Below are 18680 nucleotides of genomic sequence, written 5' to 3'. Positions count from 1 at the left end.
CTAGAAAACAAAAGAAAGACCTCTTTCTATCAACCTGTTGCAGAACCCACTCCTGTAGATGTCTAGGAAGAGAAATGATAAATCATTAATTGCCATGAATAACCAAGGTAACAAGACAACTCAGGAAGAAAATGAAAAGTCTCCAGAAAATGAACTTAGAGACATGGAAATATGTGACTTAAATGACAGAGAATTCAAGACTGCAGTTCTGAAAAAACTCAACAAGTTGCAAGAAAACACAGGCAGTTTAATGAACTCAGAAACACAATCAAAGAACAAAATGAACATTTTACCAAAGAGATTAAAAATTTAGAAAAGAACCAAATAGAATTTCTAGAGATTAAGAACTCAATAAAAGAAATGAAGAATGAAATAGCCAGCTTAGGTAGTAGAGTTGACCAGATGGAGGAAAGAATCAGTGATATTGAAGATAGAAACATTGAAATCACACAGATGGAAGAAGAGAGAGAAATGAGACTTAACAGAAATGAAAGAACTCTACAAGAACTTTCTGACTCTACCAGAAACAGCAATATAAGACTAATGGGCATACCTGAAGGAGAAGAAAGAGAGAAGGGAATAGACAACATATTCAAACAGTCGACGAGAACTTCCCAAACTTGTGGAAAAACTGGATCCTCGAATCTAAGAAACAAATAGAATACCTAATTGTCTCAATTCCAACAGGCCTTCTCCAAGGCACATTGAATTGAAGCTGTCAAAAACTAACGAAAAAGGAAGAATCCTCAAGGCAGCCAGGGAAAAGAAGACGGTAACCTATAAAGGAAAGCTCATTAAATTATCATCAGATTTTTCAGCAGAAACTCTACAAGCCAGGAGCGAGTGGAATCAAATATTCAAACTATTGAAAAAGAGAATTTATGAGCCAATAATAATATGTCCAGCAAAGATATCCTTTAGATATGAAGGAGGAATAAAGACCTTTCCAGACATACAGAAGCTGAGGGAATTTTCTAACATATCACCTGCACTACAAGAAATACTGAAGGAGGCTATTCGACCCTCATAAATAGGGATAATGTGTGACAACCAAAACATAAAAGGGGGGAGAGTAAAGGCTCGAACTGGAATATGTGAATGGAGAAAGTAAACATGCTGAAGAAAATGGAATACTCTAACTATCAAACTTTCTTTTACATAAACTGAATGGTAACCACTCAAAAAAAATCCAGAACTGAAATATATACTGTAACAAAAGAAGAAACAGAGGGAAACATCATAGAATACCACCACACAGAAATAATAGACAACAACAAAAAGGCAAAGAAACAACGGAGACACAGTCTTACCGGAAAACTAAAGATAGAATGATAGGAATTCCTCACATGTCAATAATCACCTTAAATGTAAATGGACTGAACTCACCAATAAAAAGGCACAGAGTAGCAGATTGGATCAAAAAACAAAACCCAACCATACGCTGCCTCCAAGAGACACGTCTCAGCTATAAGGACAAAGAGACAAAGAGAAGGGTGGAAATTGACACTCCAAGAAAATGGCATCCAGAGAAAATCAGGTGTAGCTATACTGATATCAGGTGAAACAGACTTCAGGATAAAAAAGTTAACAAGAGACAAAGGTGGACATTTCATAATGATAAAGGGGACTATACAACAAGAAGACATAACAGTCATCAATATTTATGCCCCCAATCAGGGAGCACCAAAATATACCAAGCAACTACTAACAGAACTAAAGGGAGAAATTGACCAAAAGACAATTATAGTAGGGGAACTAAATACATCATTCACAGCTATGGATAGATCATCCAAACAGAAAATAAATAAAGAAATATTAGCCCTGAATGACACATTAGATGAAATGGACATAGTTGACATTTATACAACACTTCATCCTAGAACATCAGACTATACATTCTTTTCTAGTGCACATGGAATATTCTCAAGGATAGACCACATATTGGGACATAAAACTAACCTCAGCAAATTTAAGAAGATTGAAATCATACCAAGCATATTATCTGATCACAAGGCTTTGAAATTGGATATCAATTGCAAAAATAAAGCAGAAAAAAACCACAAATATGTGGAGATTAAACACCATACTTTTGAAAAAAGACTGGGTCAAAGAAGAAATTAGAGGAGAGATCAAAAGATACATAAAAACAAATGAGAATGAAAATACATCCTACCAAGATTTTTGAGATGTAGCGAAGGCAGTTTTAAGAAGGAAATTTATATCATTTCAGGCCTATCTCAAGAAATAAGAATAATCCCAGATAAACCACCTCACGTTACATCTTAAAGAACTAGAAAAAGAAGAACAAATGAAACCCAAGGTCAGCAGAAGAAAGGAAATGATAAAAATCAGAGCAGAACTAAGTGAAATAGAGAACAAAAAGACAATAGAAAAAAGTTAATATGACAAAGATGTGTTTTTTTGAAAACATTAATAAAATTGACCAACCCTTCTTTAGACTCACTAAGATAAAAAGAGAAAAGACACTAATAAGCAAAATCAGAAATGAAAGAAAGAAAGTTATCACGGATGCCACAGAAATACAAAGGATCATCCAAGAATACTATGAAGGACTATATTCCACCAAATTCAATAACCTAGAAGAAATGGACAAGTTCTTAGAAACATTTAGCCGTCCTCGACTGAATGACGAAGAAATCAAAAATCTCAACAGACAGATCACCAGTAAGGAAATTGAATCAGTCATCCGAAATCTTCCCAAAAGCAAAAGTCCAGGACCAGATCTCTGCACTAGTGAATTATACCAAATCTTCAAAGAGGATCTAATACATGTGCTACTCAAACTCTTCCAAAAAATTGAAGAACAGACAATACTCTCTAACTCATTTTATGAGGCCAATATTACCCTGATTCCAAAACCTGGTGAGGATAACACAAAAAAAAGAAAACTACAGATTAGTATCTTTGATGAATACAGATGCAAAAATCCTAAACAAAATTCTAGGAAAACAAATTGGACAATGCATTAAAAAGATTATTCATCACGACCAAGTGGGGTTCACCTCAGGGGCACAAGGATGGTTCAACATATGCAAATCTCTCAATGTGATATACCACATAAACAAAATAAAGGACAAAAATCATATGATTACATCAATAGATGCAAAAAAAAGCATTTGACAAGATACAACATCCATTTATGATTAAAACACTTAATAAAATAGGTATAGAAGGAAAACACCTTAACATAATAAAGGCCATATATGACAAACCCTCAGCTAATCTCATAATTAACGGTGAAAAACTGAAGCCCTTTGCTCTATGTTCAGGAACACGACAGGGCTGTCCCCTACCACCTCTGCTTTTCAACATAGTGTTGGAAGTCCTCGCCAGAGCAATCAGGCAAAAGAAAGAAATAAAAGGCATCCAATTGGGAATGAAGAAGTTAAATTGTCATTCTTTGCAGATGACAGGATGCTATACATAGAAAAACCTAAAGACTCCACCAAAAACCTAACAGAAACAATAAACAAATATAGTAAAGTTGCTGGCTACAAAATCAACATACAAAAGTCCATTGCATTCCTATATACAATGAAATCTCAGAAAAAGAAATAAAAAAAACAATTCCTTTTGCAACTGCAACAAAAAAAATAAATTACCTAGGAGTAAACTTAACCAAGGATGTGAAAGACCTATATGCTGAAAACTATAAGACATTTTTAAAAGAAATTGAAGAAGACACAAAGAAATGGAAAGACAGTCCATACTCATGGATTGGAAGAATCAACATAGTTAAAATGGCCATATTACCCAAAGCAATATACAGATTTAATGCAATCCCCATCAAAATTCCAATGGCATTTTTTAAAGAAATAGAACAAAAAATCATCAGATTTGTATGGAACCACAAAAGACCCCGAATAGCCAAAGCAATCCTAAGAAAAAAGAACAATGCTGGAGGTATCACTCTCCCTGACTTCAGCTTTTACTACAGGGCAACAATAATTAAAACAGTATGGTATTGGCAGAAAAACAGACACACAGACCAATGGAATAGAATTGAGAACCCAGAAATAAACCCACATAAATATTGACAGATAATTTTTGACAAAGAAGCCAAAAACATACAATGGAGAAAAGACAGCCTCTTCAATAAATGGTTCTGGGAGAATTGGAAAGCCACGTACAAAACAATGAAACTGGACTGCTATCTGTCACCATGTACCAAAATTAATTCAAAATGGATCAAAGACCTAAGCATAAGACCTGAAACAATACACTGCATACACGAAAACAGAGGTACTAAACTTATAGTCCTTGGGTTCAAAGAGCATTTTAGGAATTTGACGCCAAAGGCAAGGGAAGTAAAAGCTAAAATGAATGAATATGACTATATGAAACTTAAAAACTTCTGCACAGCAAAAGAAACCATCAACAAAATGAGGCGACCAACTGAATGGGAGAAGATTTTTCCAAACAGTGCCTCCGATAAGGGGCTAATAGCCAAAATATACAAGAAATTCATACAATGCAACAACAAAATAACAAACAACCCAATTGAAAAATGGGCAGAGGACATGAAGAGACATTTCTCAAAAAAGGATATACAAATGGCAAATAGACACAAAAAATGCTCAACATCACTAATTATCAGAGAAATGCAAATAAAAACCACAATGAGATATCACCTCACCCCAATTAGAATGGCTATGATCAACAAGACAGATAGTAACAAGTGTTGGAGAGGCTGTGGAGAAAAAGGAACCCTCATACACTGTTGGTGGGAATGCAGATTGGTGCAGCCGCTATGGAACGTAATGTGGAGGTTCCTCAAAAAATTACGAATAGAATTACCACATGACCCAGCAATCCCTCTTTTGGGTATCTACGCAAAGAAATCTGAAAACATTTATCCATAAAGCCATGTGTGCTCCAATGTTCATTGCAGCTTTATTTACTGCAATGTAAATAAAGCCGACAGGAAACAACCAAAATGTCCTTAGATAGATCAATGGATAAAGAAGTTGTGGTATATATACACAATGGAATACTGTTCGGCGGTTAGAAAAGATGAAATAGGACCATTTGTGACAACATGGATGGATCTTGAGACTATAATGCTAAGTGAAATAAGTCAGACAGAAAAAGTAGAGAACCATATGATTTCACTGATATGTGGTATATAAAACTGAAAACAACAAAGGAACAACACAAAAAAATGAAGGAACAAAAACTCATAGAGGTAGACAATAGTGTAGGTGTTACTAGAGGGTAAGGGGGGGTAGGGGCTCTAGAAGAGAGTAAACGTGGTCTCATATATGGTGATGGAAGGAGAACTGACTCTGGGTGGTGAACACACAATGTGATATATAGGTGATGTATTAAAGTTACACCTGAAATCGATGTAACTTTACTAACAATTGTCACCCCAATAAACTTTATTTAAAGTAAAAAATCCTTTCCTCGACTTCAGGTGATGGGTGGGGTTTCTTTGAACATACTCACATCCGGGCTTCTGGGCAATAGCTCCCAAAGATATTAGCAGGACCCAGAGCCCTAAAAGAGAGAGAGAGGAGGTGAATATGGCTGAGGAATGAGATCTAAAGCACCCACAGAAATAGCTTCTACCATCTGGTTCAGTGGACTTTCCCCTTCTACCACCAGGTTAAGTGGCCCCAGGGCTCCTAGAGGCATCCCAGTATTTTCCTTTAGGCAGGCTCCTAGACTATCCCACAGGACCTTTTATCTTCCAGAAGCCTCCCAAAGTATTGATAACAGTAGGCTTTTAGTATGGGGATCAAAATCTCCACAGACAAAAAATAACAGGCACACATATTAGATCATCTATTCCCATCCACTTTACAGCATACATCTTATGACAAAACTCTATGGACCTGGTCATCTTTATTCAGATACTAATCTTAGTTCTGTATAGTTCAGGATCATTCTTCTTTTAAGTGGCTTAAATCAATTTTCACTTCCAGGCTGGCCTGAGATTACACCACTGGTCTTAGGGTTGTACACAATTAATTTTGAATTTGAGTTCTGCCACTCATCAGTTCTGTCATTTTGTGCAATCTGATCTTTATTTTTCAACATTTTTACTGTTTACTAGGAAATTACAAGCGTACTAAAAAGTAGAAAAACAGTCAACTGAACCATTGTGCATCAATCATCCTGCTACAATAATCATAAGCATATGGCCACTTTTATTTCATCTACACTTCTACTCATTCCCCTGCCTCCACTGAATTATTTGGAGACAAATTACAGGCATTGTATTACTTCTCAGGATATATTCAAAGAATAAAAAACTGTATAGGTAATAATAACAAAAATGTATAGATAATATATTGAGAAATACCAAGATAAGCCCCCATTTTCCCCTGGCTTCAAGTTCAAAACACTTCCTTCTTTGAAAGGTCAGTAGAAGTAAACAAGAGCCCTTTTTTGTTATTGTCCTTCTGAGGAGTAGTACAAGAGCATGTTAGGAATCAAGCAGAGGACACAGACATTTCTCCAAATGGATAGAGGATACTAAAATGGTTGTAATTAAGATCCTCTCAATTATACTTACCTGGATAAAATGCAAAATATCTGCTCTCCATTGTGCAGAAACATGAAGACTGAGCACTAGCGGAATTTTATCTTGATCTGTGAACCAATAATATTTCCTGTTGAAGCAAGTAACCAGTGCCCTAGAAGAACTGACTTGGAAAAGAGCTGGCCAGATGCTTCCTTCCTCTTCCCTCACCCAATTTAATCTTATCAGATCTCTGTTCTGCTTTTCATCTTTTGCTAGCATTACTACTGTTTGGACTGCCCACCTCCTTGGTGATGTTTCTTAATTCCTGTTGATGAAAGACTGATGCTGACTCTATTTAGAGGGCCTTTCTAAAATAGTAAATATGCTGGTCCCTAGCCAAGGATAGAATCCAGTACTGTTTGAGCAACAATAAGACTATGACCTAGCTAATATTCAGAGTACCATCTATTAATATATCCTGGGTCTTGAGACATGTTGCTCTCTTTCATTCTTGCTTTTCCCTATTGTTTTCACTCTAGTGATTCCAATCAAATATGAATGTATTGAGATAGGAAGATGAGAGAATTTACAGTTACTAGTTTTATCGTATCAAGCACATCCCTTAAGATTTTTGAAAGACAAAAATAGTTATTCTCACCAGGGTGTTGGGAGAATTCAATGAGATAAAACAGGTAAAGCACCTGACACATTACATGTTCTACTAGAAATACCTAAAAAATAATATACTTCATACCTTCATTTGTGAAAAGCAATTAATCATGCATATTTAGTTATCTCTATTATTCCACCAACATTATATTACCTTACGAGGTTGGACAATTAAGTTCACAAACTCATCCTAGGAAAAGTTCTACGTACCTCATTGCTGAATATCACTATGGTCACCTTCAAAGCACTCCCTTGGAAAGCTATGCACCAACGCCAGCACCTAGTCCATCCTTCCTTCAAAGCAATTTTGGAACTCCTTCTTGAATGGCCTTCAGAGCTGTCGTCATATTACCCTTGATATCCTGAATGTCATCAAAATGTCTTCCTTTCAATATTTTCTTTATCTTTGGGTAAAGAAAGAAGTCATTGGGGGCCAGATAAGGTCAATAAGGAGAGTTTACTGGCTAAAAACTCCCTCATAGACAGTGCCATATGAGCTGGTGCATTGTCGTGATGCAAGAGCCATAAATTGTTGGCGAAAAATTCAGGTAGTCTAATTTTTTCACGCAGCCTTTTCAGCATTTCCAAATAGTAAACATGGTTAACTGTTTGTCCAGTTGATACAAATTCATAATGAATAATCCCTGTGAGGGGGCCGGCCCGGTGGCTCAGGCGGTTAGAGCTCCATGCTCCTAACTCCGAAGGCTGCCGGTTGGATTCCCACATGGGCCAGTGGGCTCTCAACTGCAAGGTTGCCAGTTCAATTCCTCGAGTCCCACAGGGATGGTGGGCTCCGCCCCCCTGCAACTAAGATTGAACATGGCAGCTTGAGCTGAGCTGCCGCTGAGCTCCCTGATGGCTCAGTTGGTTGGAATGCATCCTCTCAACCACAAGGTTGCCGGGTTCGACTCCCGCAAGGGATGGTGGGCTGCGCCCCCTGCAACTAGCAATGGCAACTGGACCTGGAGCTGAGCTGTGCCCGCCACAACTAAAACTGGAAGGACAACAACTTGAAGCTGAATGGCACCCTCCACAACTAAGATTGAAAGGACAACTTGACTTGGAAAAAAGTCCTGGAAGTACACACTGTTCCCCAATAAAGTCCTGTTCCCCTTCCCCAATAAAATCTTTAAAAAAAAAAAAATCCCTGTGATATCAAAAAAGGTTAGCAACATCGTTGCAACAAGGTCTTGAACTTAATTGTCAGAACTTGTATATTAATTTTTGCTTTTAATTTTCTTAAGTTCCTTAAAATTATTTGATTGTCTCCATATCATAATCTCAAGATAAACAAGGCTAGTATTGCTATCACACTTAAATGACTTAAAAGTTTTATATCTTATTTTTATTTTAAATTGACAAATTATACAACTACACATATGCCCTAAAAGAGAGAGAGAGGAGGTGAATATGGCTGAGGAATGAGATCTAAAGCACCCACAGAAATAGCTTCTACCATCTGGTTCAGTGGACTTTCCCCTTCTACCACCAGGTTAAGTGGCCCCAGGGCTCCTAGAGGCATCCCAGTATTTTCCTTTAGGCAGGCTCCTAGACTATCCCACAGGACCTTTTATCTTCCAGAAGCCTCCCAAAGTATTGATAACAGTAGGCTTTTAGTATGGGGATCAAAATCTCCACAGACAAAAAATAACAGGCACACATATTAGATCATCTATTCCCATCCACTTTACAGCATACATCTTATGACAAAACTCTATGGACCTGGTCATCTTTATTCAGATACTAATCTTAGTTCTGTATAGTTCAGGATCATTCTTCTTTTAAGTGGCTTAAATCAATTTTCACTTCCAGGCTGGCCTGAGATTACACCACTGGTCTTAGGGTTGTACACAATTAATTTTGAATTTGAGTTCTGCCACTCATCAGTTCTGTCATTTTGTGCAATCTGATCTTTATTTTTCAACATTTTTACTGTTTACTAGGAAATTACAAGCGTACTAAAAAGTAGAAAAACAGTCAACTGAACCATTGTGCATCAGTCATCCTGCTACAATAATCATAAGCATATGGCCACTTTTATTTCATCTACACTTCTACTCATTCCCCTGCCTCCACTGAATTATTTGGAGACAAATTACAGGCATTGTATTACTTCTCAGGATATATTCAAAGAATAAAAAACTGTATAGGTAATAATAACAAAAATGTATAGATAATATATTGAGAAATACCAAGATAAGCCCCCATTTTCCCCTGGCTTCAAGTTCAAAACACTTCCTTCTTTGAAAGGTCAGTAGAAGTAAACAAGAGCCCTTTTTTGTTATTGTCCTTCTGAGGAGTAGTACAAGAGCATGTTAGGAATCAAGCAGAGGACACAGACATTTCTCCAAATGGATAGAGGATACTAAAATGGTTGTAATTAAGATCCTCTCAATTATACTTACCTGGATAAAATGCAAAATATCTGCTCTCCATTGTGCAGAAACATGAAGACTGAGCACTAGCGGAATTTTATCTTGATCTGTGAACCAATAATATTTCCTGTTGAAGCAAGTAACCAGTGCCCTAGAAGAACTGACTTGGAAAAGAGCTGGCCAGATGCTTCCTTCCTCTTCCCTCACCCAATTTAATCTTATCAGATCTCTGTTCTGCTTTTCATCTTTTGCTAGCATTACTACTGTTTGGACTGCCCACCTCCTTGGTGATGTTTCTTAATTCCTGTTGATGAAAGACTGATGCTGACTCTATTTAGAGGGCCTTTCTAAAATAGTAAATATGCTGGTCCCTAGCCAAGGATAGAATCCAGTACTGTTTGAGCAACAATAAGACTATGACCTAGCTAATATTCAGAGTACCATCTATTAATATATCCTGGGTCTTGAGACATGTTGCTCTCTTTCATTCTTGCTTTTCCCTATTGTTTTCACTCTAGTGATTCCAATCAAATATGAATGTATTGAGATAGGAAGATGAGAGAATTTACAGTTACTAGTTTTATCGTATCAAGCACATCCCTTAAGATTTTTGAAAGACAAAAATAGTTATTCTCACCAGGGTGTTGGGAGAATTCAATGAGATAAAACAGGTAAAGCACCTGACACATTACATGTTCTACTAGAAATACCTAAAAAATAATATACTTCATACCTTCATTTGTGAAAAGCAATTAATCATGCATATTTAGTTATCTCTATTATTCCACCAACATTATATTACCTTACGAGGTTGGACAATTAAGTTCACAAACTCATCCTAGGAAAAGTTCTACGTACCTCATTGCTGAATATCACTATGGTCACCTTCAAAGCACTCCCTTGGAAAGCTATGCACCAACGCCAGCACCTAGTCCATCCTTCCTTCAAAGCAATTTTGGAACTCCTTCTTGAATGGCCTTCAGAGCTGTCGTCATATTACCCTTGATATCCTGAATGTCATCAAAATGTCTTCCTTTCAATATTTTCTTTATCTTTGGGTAAAGAAAGAAGTCATTGGGGGCCAGATAAGGTCAATAAGGAGAGTTTACTGGCTAAAAACTCCCTCATAGACAGTGCCATATGAGCTGGTGCATTGTCGTGATGCAAGAGCCATAAATTGTTGGCGAAAAATTCAGGTAGTCTAATTTTTTCACGCAGCCTTTTCAGCATTTCCAAATAGTAAACATGGTTAACTGTTTGTCCAGTTGATACAAATTCATAATGAATAATCCCTGTGAGGGGGCCGGCCCGGTGGCTCAGGCGGTTAGAGCTCCATGCTCCTAACTCCGAAGGCTGCCGGTTGGATTCCCACATGGGCCAGTGGGCTCTCAACTGCAAGGTTGCCAGTTCAATTCCTCGAGTCCCACAGGGATGGTGGGCTCCGCCCCCCTGCAACTAAGATTGAACATGGCAGCTTGAGCTGAGCTGCCGCTGAGCTCCCTGATGGCTCAGTTGGTTGGAATGCATCCTCTCAACCACAAGGTTGCCGGGTTCGACTCCCGCAAGGGATGGTGGGCTGCGCCCCCTGCAACTAGCAATGGCAACTGGACCTGGAGCTGAGCTGTGCCCGCCACAACTAAAACTGGAAGGACAACAACTTGAAGCTGAATGGCACCCTCCACAACTAAGATTGAAAGGACAACTTGACTTGGAAAAAAGTCCTGGAAGTACACACTGTTCCCCAATAAAGTCCTGTTCCCCTTCCCCAATAAAATCTTTAAAAAAAAAAAATCCCTGTGATATCAAAAAAGGTTAGCAACATCGTTGCAACAAGGTCTTGAACTTAATTGTCAGAACTTGTATATTAATTTTTGCTTTTAATTTTCTTAAGTTCCTTAAAATTATTTGATTGTCTCCATATCATAATCTCAAGATAAACAAGGCTAGTATTGCTATCACACTTAAATGACTTAAAAGTTTTATATCTTATTTTTATTTTAAATTGACAAATTATACAACTACACATATGCCCTAAAAGAGAGAGAGAGGAGGTGAATATGGCTGAGGAATGAGATCTAAAGCACCCACAGAAATAGCTTCTACCATCTGGTTCAGTGGACTTTCCCCTTCTACCACCAGGTTAAGTGGCCCCAGGGCTCCTAGAGGCATCCCAGTATTTTCCTTTAGGCAGGCTCCTAGACTATCCCACAGGACCTTTTATCTTCCAGAAGCCTCCCAAAGTATTGATAACAGTAGGCTTTTAGTATGGGGATCAAAATCTCCACAGACAAAAAATAACAGGCACACATATTAGATCATCTATTCCCATCCACTTTACAGCATACATCTTATGACAAAACTCTATGGACCTGGTCATCTTTATTCAGATACTAATCTTAGTTCTGTATAGTTCAGGATCATTCTTCTTTTAAGTGGCTTAAATCAATTTTCACTTCCAGGCTGGCCTGAGATTACACCACTGGTCTTAGGGTTGTACACAATTAATTTTGAATTTGAGTTCTGCCACTCATCAGTTCTGTCATTTTGTGCAATCTGATCTTTATTTTTCAACATTTTTACTGTTTACTAGGAAATTACAAGCGTACTAAAAAGTAGAAAAACAGTCAACTGAACCATTGTGCATCAGTCATCCTGCTACAATAATCATAAGCATATGGCCACTTTTATTTCATCTACACTTCTACTCATTCCCCTGCCTCCACTGAATTATTTGGAGACAAATTACAGGCATTGTATTACTTCTCAGGATATATTCAAAGAATAAAAAACTGTATAGGTAATAATAACAAAAATGTATAGATAATATATTGAGAAATACCAAGATAAGCCCCCATTTTCCCCTGGCTTCAAGTTCAAAACACTTCCTTCTTTGAAAGGTCAGTAGAAGTAAACAAGAGCCCTTTTTTGTTATTGTCCTTCTGAGGAGTAGTACAAGAGCATGTTAGGAATCAAGCAGAGGACACAGACATTTCTCCAAATGGATAGAGGATACTAAAATGGTTGTAATTAAGATCCTCTCAATTATACTTACCTGGATAAAATGCAAAATATCTGCTCTCCATTGTGCAGAAACATGAAGACTGAGCACTAGCGGAATTTTATCTTGATCTGTGAACCAATAATATTTCCTGTTGAAGCAAGTAACCAGTGCCCTAGAAGAACTGACTTGGAAAAGAGCTGGCCAGATGCTTCCTTCCTCTTCCCTCACCCAATTTAATCTTATCAGATCTCTGTTCTGCTTTTCATCTTTTGCTAGCATTACTACTGTTTGGACTGCCCACCTCCTTGGTGATGTTTCTTAATTCCTGTTGATGAAAGACTGATGCTGACTCTATTTAGAGGGCCTTTCTAAAATAGTAAATATGCTGGTCCCTAGCCAAGGATAGAATCCAGTACTGTTTGAGCAACAATAAGACTATGACCTAGCTAATATTCAGAGTACCATCTATTAATATATCCTGGGTCTTGAGACATGTTGCTCTCTTTCATTCTTGCTTTTCCCTATTGTTTTCACTCTAGTGATTCCAATCAAATATGAATGTATTGAGATAGGAAGATGAGAGAATTTACAGTTACTAGTTTTATCGTATCAAGCACATCCCTTAAGATTTTTGAAAGACAAAAATAGTTATTCTCACCAGGGTGTTGGGAGAATTCAATGAGATAAAACAGGTAAAGCACCTGACACATTACATGTTCTACTAGAAATACCTAAAAAATAATATACTTCATACCTTCATTTGTGAAAAGCAATTAATCATGCATATTTAGTTATCTCTATTATTCCACCAACATTATATTACCTTACGAGGTTGGACAATTAAGTTCACAAACTCATCCTAGGAAAAGTTCTACGTACCTCATTGCTGAATATCACTATGGTCACCTTCAAAGCACTCCCTTGGAAAGCTATGCACCAACGCCAGCACCTAGTCCATCCTTCCTTCAAAGCAATTTTGGAACTCCTTCTTGAATGGCCTTCAGAGCTGTCGTCATATTACCCTTGATATCCTGAATGTCATCAAAATGTCTTCCTTTCAATATTTTCTTTATCTTTGGGTAAAGAAAGAAGTCATTGGGGGCCAGATAAGGTCAATAAGGAGAGTTTACTGGCTAAAAACTCCCTCATAGACAGTGCCATATGAGCTGGTGCATTGTCGTGATGCAAGAGCCATAAATTGTTGGCGAAAAATTCAGGTAGTCTAATTTTTTCACGCAGCCTTTTCAGCATTTCCAAATAGTAAACATGGTTAACTGTTTGTCCAGTTGATACAAATTCATAATGAATAATCCCTGTGAGGGGGCCGGCCCGGTGGCTCAGGCGGTTAGAGCTCCATGCTCCTAACTCCGAAGGCTGCCGGTTGGATTCCCACATGGGCCAGTGGGCTCTCAACTGCAAGGTTGCCAGTTCAATTCCTCGAGTCCCACAGGGATGGTGGGCTCCGCCCCCCTGCAACTAAGATTGAACATGGCAGCTTGAGCTGAGCTGCCGCTGAGCTCCCTGATGGCTCAGTTGGTTGGAATGCATCCTCTCAACCACAAGGTTGCCGGGTTCGACTCCCGCAAGGGATGGTGGGCTGCGCCCCCTGCAACTAGCAATGGCAACTGGACCTGGAGCTGAGCTGTGCCCGCCACAACTAAAACTGGAAGGACAACAACTTGAAGCTGAATGGCACCCTCCACAACTAAGATTGAAAGGACAACTTGACTTGGAAAAAAGTCCTGGAAGTACACACTGTTCCCCAATAAAGTCCTGTTCCCCTTCCCCAATAAAATCTTTAAAAAAAAAAAATCCCTGTGATATCAAAAAAGGTTAGCAACATCGTTGCAACAAGGTCTTGAACTTAATTGTCAGAACTTGTATATTAATTTTTGCTTTTAATTTTCTTAAGTTCCTTAAAATTATTTGATTGTCTCCATATCATAATCTCAAGATAAACAAGGCTAGTATTGCTATCACACTTAAATGACTTAAAAGTTTTATATCTTATTTTTATTTTAAATTGACAAATTATACAACTACACATATGACTGTTAAAATTGTTTCTCATAATTACAGCCTAATATCCCTGATGAATATAGATAGAAAAATTCTCAATAAAATACTAGCAAACCAAATTCAACAATACATTAAAAAGATCATTCACCAGGACCAAATGGGATTTATCCTTGGGATGCAAAGATGGTTCAGCATATGCAAATCAATCAATAGGATACATCTCATTAATAAAATGAAAGAAAAAAATCATGTGATCATTTCAATAGATGCAGAGAAAAAATCTGCAGATATTTTACATATATTCATGGTAAAAAATAAACTCTTAAAAGTTCAACATAGAAGGAAAATATCTCAACACAATAAAATCTGTATATGACAAGCCCACAGCCAACATCATACTCAATGATAAAAGGTTGAGAGCTTTTCCTCTAAGATTAGGAATAAGACAAGGGTGCCTCATCTTACCTCTTTTATTTAACACAGTCCTGGAGGTCCTAGCAACAGAAATTAAGCAAGAAAAAGAAATAAAATCTACCCCCCAAATTTGAAAACATTTATTCTTAAAGATATATGTACCTCTATGTTCATTGCAGTATTATTCACGGTGGCCAAGACATGGAAACAACCGAAGTGTCCTTCAACAGATGATTGGGTAAAGAAAATGTGGTACATATATGCAATGGAATATTACTCAGCCATAAGAAAAGATGAAATACTGCTATTTTGACAATATGGATGGATCCTGAGATTATCATGCTAAGTGAAATAAGTCAGACAGAAAAAGTCAAGAACTATATGACTTCACTCATATGTGGGATATAAAACTGAGAGCAACAAGTGAACAAGACAAGCAAACAAAAAAAATCATAGATACAGACAACAATTTAGTGGTTACCAGAGAGAAAGGGGGGAGCGGGGATTGTAGAAGAGGGAAAAGGGGGTCAAATACATGGTGATGGAAGGAGATTGACCCTGGGTGGTGAACACAGAATGCAATATAAAGATGATGCACTATAGAAATGTACACTTGAAACCCATATAATTTACTAACAAATGTCACCCTAATAAATTTAATAAAACATACCTCAAAAATAAATAAAAATAAAACATTTTGAAGTATACAGTTCTTTGGCATTAAGTACTTTCTCACTGTTGTACAATTAGCACCTCTATCTATCTCCAGAACTTTTTTGTCATCCCAAACTAAAACTTTGTACTCATTAAACACTAACTCTCCATTCCCTTTTCCCCCAGTCCCTGTAAATCACCTTCTGTCTCTATGAATCTGAGTACTCTAGGTACCTCATATAAATGTTAATTGTATAATATTTCTCCTTTTGTATCTGGCTTATTTTACTTAACATTAATATTTTCAAGTTTCATCCATGTTGTAGCATGTGTCAGAATTACATTCTTTTTAAAGGCTGAATAATATTCCACTGTATACACTTACCGCATTTTGTTTGTCCATTCATTTGTTGATGGACATTTGGGTTGTTTCCACATTTTGACTATTGTAAATAATGCTGTTATGAAAATTGGTGTACAGATATCTGTTCTACTCACTGCTTTCAATTCTTTGGGGCATGTAACTAGAAGTGAAAGTACTGGATCATATGATAACTCTATTTTAAGTTTTTGAGGAATTGTCGCAATGTTTCCTGCAGCAACTGTGTCATTTTCCATTCTCATCAGCAAAACTTCAGGGTTCTAATTTTATCACAGTCTTGCCAACACTTATTTTCTGTTTCAGTTTTTTATTTATTTTTAAAATAATGTTTTATTTTACAGTTACAGTTGACATACAATATTATATTAGTTTCAGGTGTACAACATAATGGATTGGACATTTATGTAACTTATAAAGTGTTCACCCTAATAAGTCTATTACACATTGGACACCATACATAGTTATTAAAATATTATTCGGTGTATCCCCTGTGTTGTATTTTATATCCCTATGACTGTTTTTATACCAGGAAATTTGCATATCTTAATGCCTTCCCCTTTTTCACCATCCTGTTAACCCCCCTCCAATCTGGCAGTCATTAAATGTTCTCTGTATCTATGAGTTTGTTTCTGTTTTGTTTGTTTGTTTATTTTGTTTTTCAGATTCCATATATAAGTGAAATCATACGGTATTTGTCTTTCTCCATCTGACTTATTTCATTTAGCTTACTACCCTCTAGGTCCATCGATGTTGTTGCAAATGGAAAGATTTCATTCTTTTTATGGCTGAGTAATACTTGTGTATCATTGTATATATGTACCACTTCTTTATCCATTCATCTATAGATAAATGCTGAGGTTGTTTCCATATCTGGGCCATTGTAAATAATGCTGCAATGAACATATAGATGCATATGTCTTTTTGAATTAGTTTTTTTGGTTTCTCTGGATAAATACCCAGAAGTGGAATTGCTGGGTTCTTCTTTGTCTCCTGTTACAGCCTTTGTTTTAAAGTCTACCTTGTTTAATATAAGTATTGCTACCCCAACTTTTTCTTTGTTTCCATTTGCATGAAATATCTTTTTCCATCTCCTTTGTGTGCCTTTTAATCTGAAGTGGGTCTCTTGTAGATAGCATATGTAAGGGTGTTGTTTTCTTACCCATTCAGCCACCCTATGTTTTTTTATTGGACTATTTAATCTATTTACACTTACAGTAATTATTGATAGATATGTAGTTATTGCCATTTTATTTTTCATATTTTTATCTTTTCTCCTCTTCCTCCTATTTTTCTCCTTCTTCTTCTTTTCCTGAGATTATCCTGAGATTCTGAGATCATCATCATCATCATCATCATCTTCTTCTTCTCCTTCTCCTTCTTTGTCTTCTTTTTCTTCATCTTCAAGGAGTCCCTTTAACATTTCTTGTAATACTGGTTTGTTGGTGATGAACTTCTATAGCTTTTTCTTGTCTGGAAAGCCCTTTATTTCTCCTTCTATTCTAAATGATAGCTTTGAGGGATAGAGTAATCTTGTTTGTAGGTCCTTGCTTTTCATCACTTTGAATATTTCCTGCCAATCCCATATGGCCTGCAAAGTTTCTGTTGAAAAATCAGCTGACAGCCTTATGGAAGCTCCCTTGTAGGTAACTTCCTTTTCTCTTGCTGCTTTTCAGATTCTCTCTTTGTCTTTGACCTCTGGAATTTTAATTATGATGTGTATCGGTGTGGACTTTTTGGGTTGATCTCGTTTGGGACTTTCTGTGTTTCCTGGATTTGTATGTCTATTTCCTTCTTCAGGTTAGAGAAGTTTTCCATCATTATTTCTTCAAATAAGTTTTTAATTTCTTGCTCTCTTCTCCTTCTGGTAACCCTATGATACAAATATTTGTATGCTTAATGTTGTCCGAGAGGCCCTTTAAACAATCCTCATTTTTTATGGATTCTTTTTGTTGTTCTGTTTGGGTATTTTCTACTACGTTATCTTCCAAATCAGTGATTCGATCCTTTGTTTCATCTAATCTACTGTTGATTCCCTCTGATGTATTCTGCATTACACTTATTATTTTTCATTCCTGACTGGTTCCTTTTTATATTTTCTATCTCCATTTTTGTTTCCTATCTCTTAGTAAAGTTTTCATTGAGTTCATCTACTCTTTCCCTAAGCTCATTGAACATCCATATGTCCAGTGTTTTGAACTCTGCATCTGGTAGATTGCTTGAAACCATTTTGTTTAGTTCTTTTTTCTGGAGCTTTGTTCTGTTCTGCATGTGGAGATATCCAAATTCCCCATCATAATTTCTTGAGAAGGCTGTCCTTTAGCTATTGAATTGTCTTGACATGCTTGTAAAAATATCTTTCAATCATACATGTGAGGGATTATTTTTGGGCTCCCTTCTATTCCATTGATTTGTATATCTGTTTTTTGTTGAAAACTGAGTATTTCAAAATTATAATGTGATAACACTGAAAATTATATTTGTCCCTTCCCCAGGATTTTTTTTTTCTTGTTGTCAGTTGTAGTTGCTTGCTTAATGGCTTTTCTAAACCTTTTTTTTTTTTTTTAAGACTGCATTCTTTGTTGTGTGTCATGTCTGAAGTGTTCCTTTTGCTTGTGGTCACCTACTGGTTTCATAGATATTTTCTTAAATTACTGGATCCCTCTTTCCCCACCAAAA

The 18680-nt window shown here is 36.8% G+C and overlaps 2 protein-coding genes across 4 annotated transcripts in view; one reads left to right on the top strand and one right to left on the bottom strand.

The window, feature by feature from the left end:
- The window catches only part of LOC117037929 (adhesion G protein-coupled receptor E2-like), a 42854-nt gene extending 36158 nt beyond the window's left edge, over positions 1–6696 (bottom strand). For 2 of the 3 annotated variants that reach the window (XM_033134465.1, XM_033134466.1), the window contains exons 1-2: positions 6542–6696; positions 5470–5520 (exon numbers count right to left, since the gene is read on the bottom strand). In XM_033134465.1, coding sequence (XP_032990356.1) covers positions 5470–5520; positions 6542–6572 — 82 coding nt within the window. In that variant the 5' untranslated portion in view covers positions 6573–6696. The remainder of the gene's footprint in view (positions 1–5469; positions 5521–6541) is intronic. The other variant, XM_033134467.1, reaches the window with a different exon arrangement.
- Positions 1–18680, top strand: part of LOC117037930 (zinc finger protein 333) — a 1118586-nt gene that overhangs the window by 160836 nt on the left and 939070 nt on the right. The gene's annotated exons all lie outside the window — the stretch shown is intronic.

Source organism: Rhinolophus ferrumequinum, chromosome 18 (assembly GCF_004115265.2).
Source record: "Rhinolophus ferrumequinum isolate MPI-CBG mRhiFer1 chromosome 18, mRhiFer1_v1.p, whole genome shotgun sequence".
In the NCBI taxonomy this organism is placed as follows: domain Eukaryota; kingdom Metazoa; phylum Chordata; class Mammalia; order Chiroptera; family Rhinolophidae; genus Rhinolophus; species Rhinolophus ferrumequinum.
This window is presented reverse-complemented; position numbering and strand designations above follow the sequence as displayed.